The sequence below is a fragment of the Oncorhynchus gorbuscha genome, linkage group LG26 (genome assembly GCF_021184085.1).
Source record: "Oncorhynchus gorbuscha isolate QuinsamMale2020 ecotype Even-year linkage group LG26, OgorEven_v1.0, whole genome shotgun sequence".
In the NCBI taxonomy this organism is placed as follows: domain Eukaryota; kingdom Metazoa; phylum Chordata; class Actinopteri; order Salmoniformes; family Salmonidae; genus Oncorhynchus; species Oncorhynchus gorbuscha.
Genome location: NC_060198.1, coordinates 6,981,891 through 6,989,390, shown reverse-complemented (window position 1 = coordinate 6,989,390; position 7,500 = coordinate 6,981,891). Strand labels below are relative to the sequence as shown.

General features: G+C 42.3%; 1 protein-coding gene across 1 annotated transcript in view; it reads left to right on the top strand.

Annotated features, from left to right (window-relative positions):
• Window positions 1-7,500, top strand: part of LOC124016274 (sodium/potassium/calcium exchanger 3-like) — a 71,704-nt gene that overhangs the window by 63,278 nt on the left and 926 nt on the right. The window contains exons 6-11 of the mRNA XM_046331821.1: window positions 71-174; window positions 2,063-2,137; window positions 5,296-5,321; window positions 5,527-5,580; window positions 5,796-5,929; window positions 6,959-7,119. Of these exons, the coding sequence (XP_046187777.1) occupies window positions 71-174; window positions 2,063-2,137; window positions 5,296-5,321; window positions 5,527-5,580; window positions 5,796-5,929; window positions 6,959-7,119 (554 nt within the window). The remainder of the gene's footprint in view (window positions 1-70; window positions 175-2,062; window positions 2,138-5,295; window positions 5,322-5,526; window positions 5,581-5,795; window positions 5,930-6,958; window positions 7,120-7,500) is intronic.

The following is a 7,500-nucleotide window of genomic DNA, read 5'->3' as shown; positions in this document are numbered from 1 at the left end:
GTAGACTGCATGTTAAACAAGGACAAAGTGCCGTGTCATACCGTGTGTACATGTGTGTCCCTCTCCGCAGGGGTCTTCATCACTAAAGGAGATGTGGGTGTGGGGACCATTGTGGGGTCAGCAGTCTTCAACATCCTCTGCATCATCGGAGTGTGTGGAATCTTTGCTGGCCAGGTATCATGTCATACTGTTATGTCATTTTAGAAAAACGTGGCTCCGGAATGAGTTCTTGGTATTTTGACTTGCTTGTATATCTCAATACAGAGTAGCATATATACAGTACACACATATATCTACAGAATACAGATTTATAGATATAAATATAGGCTACATACAGTGTCCATATATATTGTCCAAGAACATCCATGACAACATGTGTTCTCCATACTGTATACAAATTGAGTACCTTTACATTTGCCCGTCATGTGCACCATACATTATGAAGATGAACTGACCACAGTTACAGTATCACACCTGTAGAGCCATAGCCTGCCTTACTGGCCTACTGTAACATGTATTCTCCCTGTCCAGATCCCTGCACCATGCCGTGCCAAGCCTGAATCCAACATGATATATTCCCTGATGAAATCATCTAATCAAATCAAATGTATTTATAAAGCCCTTTTTACATCAGCTGATATCTCAAAGTGCTGTACAGAAACACAGCCTAAAACCCCAAACAGCAAGCAATGCAGGTGTAGAAGCATCTGACATAACGTTTACATGATAGGGTGCAGCCATAGTGATTTGATCTCAGATTGTCCTTTATGTAAGGAAGTAAAGGCCTACTGCCAGGAAACCGTATATTACTGTGAAGTCATCTTAATACTGCCAGGAATACAGTGTATTACTGTAAAGTCATCTTAATACTGCCAGGAAACAATGTATTACTGTAAAGTCATCTTAATACTGCCAGGAAACAGTGTATTACTGTAAAGCCAACTTAATACTGCCAGGAATACAGTGTATTACTGTAAAGTCATCTTAATACTGCCAGGAAACAGTGTATTACTGTAAAGCCATCTTAATACTGCCAGGAAACAGTGTATTACTGTAAAGTCATCTTAATACTGCCAGGAAACAGTGTATTACTGTAAAGTCATCTTAATACTGCCAGGAAACAGTGTATTACTGTAAAGTCATCTTAACACTGCCAGGAAACTGTGTATTACTGTAAAGTCATCTTAATACTGCCAGGAAACAGTGTATTACTGTAAAGCCATCTTAATACTGCCAGGAATACAGTGTATTACTGTAAAGTCATCTTAACACTGCCAGGAAACAGTGTATTACTGTAAAGTCATCTTAATACTGCCAGGAAACAGTGTATTACTGTAAAGTCATCCTAACACTGCCAGGAAACCGTGTATTACTGTAAAGTCATCTTAATACTGCCAGGAAACCGTGTATTACTGTAAAGTCACCTTAAGTCTCTCTATTGTTGATCTAATAGAGATCAGTTTGTACCATCTTGCTAACTCGTATGGTCTATTCTGGCTATACAACGCAAACACATCTGGGACCAGACTTTGGCTACATGTTTCTCATAGGAAGACATTATGAGCTTTACCGTTTGGATAGCCTGATCCCAGATCTGTTGGTGCTGTCTAGCATGACATGACTATCGGAGTTTGCTATACAGCACAAACAGATCTGGGACCAGGCTAGGGCTTGACTGTGTTTCTCTAAGGAAGATATGTCTTTCACTGTAGTAGTGTGTGTGTGGGTTGATTTGCATGCTAAATACGGGCTCTATAACGCATTAGTCACTGTGTGGTAGGCTGCCTGTGCTGCATATCATTATGTCAAATCAGTGGATACACTGCCACCTTTTTGGAGGAGGTGAGCACTGCCTGCTTGTCCTTTGTACGTAGTGGGATCTATTCAGGTCACCTCAAGAGCTCTTTGTGTATCTCGGTATGCTTGTGAGGGAGCTGGAGCTATAATCGTTATTGTTGCGCCGAAGCGCTGTCATGAGGGTATGCTTGACTGCAGTTCATCAGTGTGATAACGCTGTGTCTTTTGTTCGTGTCCTGTTTGTCTTTTCTCCATCTGTCTCTAGGCTGTGAAGCTCTCCCATTGGACACTACTCAGAGACTCCGCCTACTACACGCTCTCTATCGCAGCCCTCATTGCAGTAAGTGGCCGACTACACACACACACACGCGCGCAAGCACGGATACACACACAAGCAGCAGCAGCAGCAGAGAGAGAGAGAGAGAGAGAGAGGTAATACAGGACAGAGGCAAAGAGAGAGAGAGAGAGAGAGAGAGAGAGAGAGAGAGAGAGAGAGAGAGAGAGAGAGAGAGAGAGAGAGAGAGACAGAAGAGACAGAACATCAGCTGGACCAGTCTGTCTGAGAACCCTGCTCTGATGTGCAGACAGACTCATCACGCGTCACTCCTCCCAGTTAAACACAACACTGGGTCTGAATGATGTAGATAAAGGACATCTGAACTGACCCTCCATACATGGTATTATTGCAATGCAGGTTGACGTTTATTGTTATGAATTTTGCCCTGGATGCAGAACTGAGCGATGTCTGAGACAGACATTTACGGGGGGGGGGGGGTTCTCAAACTTTTTCCCCCCTCATTCCCTCTTCCCCCTATTCCCCCTAAACAATGGCTTGACCAAAAAAAAACATTTGTGAAGGTTTGGTGTGGCTATTATCAAGCTTTAGCTACTGCCGGCCTATGATATTAAGGCAGTGCACCACATCACTACAACTGACTTGAGCTGAGGAAGTCTGTTTCAGGCCTACCAGAGTTACTCCAGTAATCTAATGCTTCAAATCAAATGTGTCACGCACGCCAAATAACACAGGTGTAGACCTTAGTGAAATGCTTACTTACAGGCTCTAACCAATGCATATCTTTATGCAAAAGAGTCTGATCTAAAATGTATGCATTTAGCCCCCTTCTGTACTCCTATATATGTATAGCAGACGCATGAAGAAATGCATGTCGGTGTCATAGCTACGGCATCTCTCTCTCTCTCTCTCTCTCTCTCTCTCTCTCTCTCTCTCTCTCTCTCTCTCTCTCTGGGGTCAGGCCTACGTTTCTCTTATAGGCTCTATATGTATATACAGTCTGAAGTTTACATACACTTAGGTTGGAGTCATTAAAACTAGTTTTTCAACCACTCCACACATTTCTTGTTAACATTATAGTCGGTTAGGACATCTACCCTTGTGCATGACACAAGTAATTTCTCCAACAATTGTTTTACAGACAGATTATTTCACTTGTAATTCACTGTATCACAATTCCAGTGGGTCAGACGTTTACATACGCTAAGTTGACTGTGCCTTTAAACAGCTTGGAAAATTTCAGAAACTGTCATCATGGCTTTAGAAGCTTCTGATAGTCTAATTGACGTCATTTGAGTCAATTGGAGGTGTACCTGTGGATGTATTTCAAGGCCTACCTTCAAACTCAGTGCCTCTTTACTTGACATCCTGGGAAAACAAAAGACCTCAGAAAATAAATTGTAGACCTCCACAAGTCTGGTTCATCCTTGGGAGCCATTTCCAAACGCCGGAAGGTACCATGTTTAACTGTACAAACAATAGTACTCAAGTATAAACACCATGGGACCACACAGCCGTCATACCGCTCAGGAAGGAGATGTGTTCTGTCTCCTAAAGATGAACGTACTTTGGTGTTAAAAGTGCAAATCAATCCCAGAGCAACAGCAAAGGACCTTGTGAAGATGCTGGAGGAAACAGGTACAAAAGTATCTATATCCACAGTAAAACGAGTCCTATATCGACATAACTTGAAAGGACACTCAGCAAGGAAGAAGCCACTGCTCCAAAAATGCCATAAAAAGCAAGACTACGGTTTGCAACTGCACACGGGGACAAAGATTTTACTTTTTGGAGAAATGTCCTCTGATCTGATGAAACAAAAATAGAACTGTTTGGCCATAATGAACAACGATATGGTTGGAGGAAAAAGAGGGAGGCTTGCAAGCTGAAGAACACCATCCCAACCATGAAACACGGGGGTGGCAGCATCATTTTGTGGGGGTGCTTTGCTGCAGGAGGGACTGGTGCACTTCACAAAATAGGTGGCAACATGAGGTATGAAAATTATGTGGATATATTGAAGCAGCATCTCAAGACATCAGTCAGAAAGTTAAAGCTTGGTCACAAATGGGTCTTCCAAATGGACAATGACCCCAAGCATTGGTTGTGACAAAATGGCTTAAGGACAACAAAGTCAAGGTATTGGAGTGGCCATCACAAAGCCCTGACCTCAATCCTATAGAAAATTTGTGGGCAGAACTGAAAAAGTGTGTTTGAGTAAGGAGGCCTACAAACCTGACTCAGTTACACCAGCGCTGTCAGGAGGAATGTCCCAAAGCTTGTGGAAGACTACCCAAAATGTTTGACCCAAGTTAAACAATATAAAGGCAAGGCTATCAAATTCTAATTGAGTGTATGTAAACGTCTGACCCACTGGGAATGTGATGAAATAAATAAAAGCTTAAATAAATCTCCACTATTATTCTGACATTTCACGTTCTTATAATAAAGTGGTGATCCTAAGTCTAAAGGCCTATGCATGCAATTCTCTGACGATGAGGTGGACAATTATTAATTTAGGCGTTAAAACCAATACATATATAGGCTATTGTGGGGAGGGTTGTGGGGATGCATTTTTTTTAGGACATCTTAAGTTGGACCAGCCCCCCAGTAAATTTCGATCACTCCCCTAGATGGGCCAGCTGCAAAGTCAAAGTGGTCTATATTGTAAAAATACATGAAAAGAAAATGTATATTTTTGGTCTTAATTTATGGTTAGGGTTTGCAATTCAAATCAGATTTTAGAACTTTGTGGCTGTGCCAGCTAGTGACCAGTCTGCAGAGCTGCCTCCAGGGCAAGATTCAGGACAATAAATGCCAACCTGGAATGATAACATGCCTTTGACTCTACAGTCTGGATAATAGTAGTACGAAATGCCAATGCCTCACTGGATAATCTTCAGTTCTGGGTATATGTTAGCCTTTTAGCACGAAGCATGATGACACAGCACATACATCCGCAGAAAGAGAAGTACTCTATTTTTCCACTTGACATTGCCTAAGTGAGACTGTAATGAATCAGATGTCGAGTAACAGGTGTTTTTGTCCTGGTTCTGTCGTGGAGGAAAGTTCTGGAGTTGGCATTACCCTCTGGTGGTCAAGATAGACATAGCATTGCTTTAATCATCAGTACTGGAAATGACTGTGTTATTACATCTCTGCCTTTTCCTAAATATGATCAATCCCTCTCTTTCTCCTCACAGTTTATCTACGACGGGGAGGTTACGTGGTATGTAAAAACACATTTCTCTCGATATTCAGTCGGTTGATAATCATTTGATAAGTTTCTGCGATGGTGTGTTTTGAATGAGATTCTCCTGTGCTCCTCTCAACTGTATGTGTGATGTGTGCTGGGGGGGGTGCTCTGAAGACACACTTCCGTTGTTCGCGTGGACAATAAAGTTGGATTCATTCTATTCTATATTGTATCCAAGGTGGGAGTCTCTAGTTCTGAACGTGATGTACCTCTTCTACATTCTAATCATGAAGTGAGTATGAGCAGCATCTGGCGGTCACATCATCACACACCACGAACACACACACTTCCCATCTGGACCAAGAGCTATTCAGTCATTTAAGATACTGTTCATTGAGGCAAATGTATTACACTGTTACTCACAGGAAAGTCTGCATACTTCTGTAAACTCTTGAATACTTTCTACTCAATTCTCATTATCTCTGAATGTTCATCACTTGTGTGTAGGTTTAACGGCAGAGCGAGGCGCTACTTTGACCGACGGAAGAAGAGCTCCGTGAGTCTGGCCAACGGTCTGACGGGCAGCACTGACCTGGAGGACAACGTCACCTGTGACGCCACAGCCGTCCTGCTCAAGAAAGGTACCTACCCTGGTGGCACACAGATATGACATCACGTTATCAGGCTTCTGTGGGGCGACACTTTATTTGGATAGTACATCTACAGACTAGTTCAACTAACTATCTACTAACCATAACCTTAACCCTTTACCCTAACTCTTATTCTAAACCTAACCATCACCTAACTCTTATTCTAAACCTAACCATCACCTTAACCCTTTACCCTAACTCTTATTCTAAACCTAACCATAACCTTAACCCTTTACCCTAACTCTTATTCTAAACCTAACCATAACCTTAACCCTTTACCCTAACTCTTATTCTAAACCTAACCATAACCTTAACCCTTTACCCTAACTCTTATTCTAAACCTAACCATCACCTTAACCCTTTACCCTAACTCTTATTCTAAACCGAACCATAACCTTAGCAAGCAGTTGCTTATCAACAGATAGTTTGTTGATGGTGTGAGTATCTGAACTATCTAAATAAACTGTGACCTGCTGTGGTACAATACAGAGAAATACAGTTTACCTTGAAATGATTTTGATAGTTGTGGTGGTTCCACTGAAAAATGAACTATTGTAGTATCTCAGTTTCAGTTGCTTCAGGGTTTTGGCCAGGCCCTTTATCTACTTCCCCAGAGTCAGATAAACTCATGGATACCAAACTCATGGATGTTGCTAACTAGTGTTAGCTTATTGCGCTGACGCTAGTTAGCATTGGTTCCTGAAACTACCTCCAACATCCTTCATACTGGACACAGTTCCTCTGACTCCGGGGAAGTCGATAAAGTGAATCATTGCCAAAATCCTGAAGAATCCCTTTAAGGCACTCAGTGGAAGGTACACACGTGTCTGTATGAGTTTCTTGTGTCACCAGTCTGTTAGTGATAATAGTAGCCATTTTGTGACTGTACCCATAGCGAACTCCCAGTGTGCTGATGGTGAATGAGCTACTGTCAGCCTACCCCCACCAGCTGTCCTTCTCTCAATGAGAAACTATTAGAGAAGAAGTAACCAGGCGGCCATTTTGTGTCTGTCCCCATAGCTAACTTCCAGTGTAAGCCCAGTGTGCTGATGGTGGATGAGCTACTGTCAGCCTACCCCCACCAGCTGTCCTTCTCTGAGGCTGGCATGAGGATCATGATCACCAGTCACTTCTCCCCCAGGACACGATTAACCATGGCTTCACGCATGCTCATCAATGAGGTAAGATTATCTTTTATCTCCCAGACACGTATCTCCCTCACTAGCTTTAAGCACCAGCTGTCAGAGCAGCTCACAGATTACTGCACCTGTACAGAGCCCATCTATAATTTAGCCCAAACAACTACCTCTTTCCCTACTGTATTTATTTTGCTCCTATGCACCCCATTATTTCTATCTCTACTTTGCACATTCTTCCACTGCAAATCTACCAGTCCAGTGTTTTACTTGCTATATTGTATTTACTTCGCCACCATGGCCTTTTTTTGCCTTTTGCCTCCCTTATCTCACCTCATTTGCTCACATCGTATATAGACTTATTTTTCTACTGTATTGTATTATTGACTGTATGTGTAACTGTGTTGTTGTATGTGTCGAACTGCT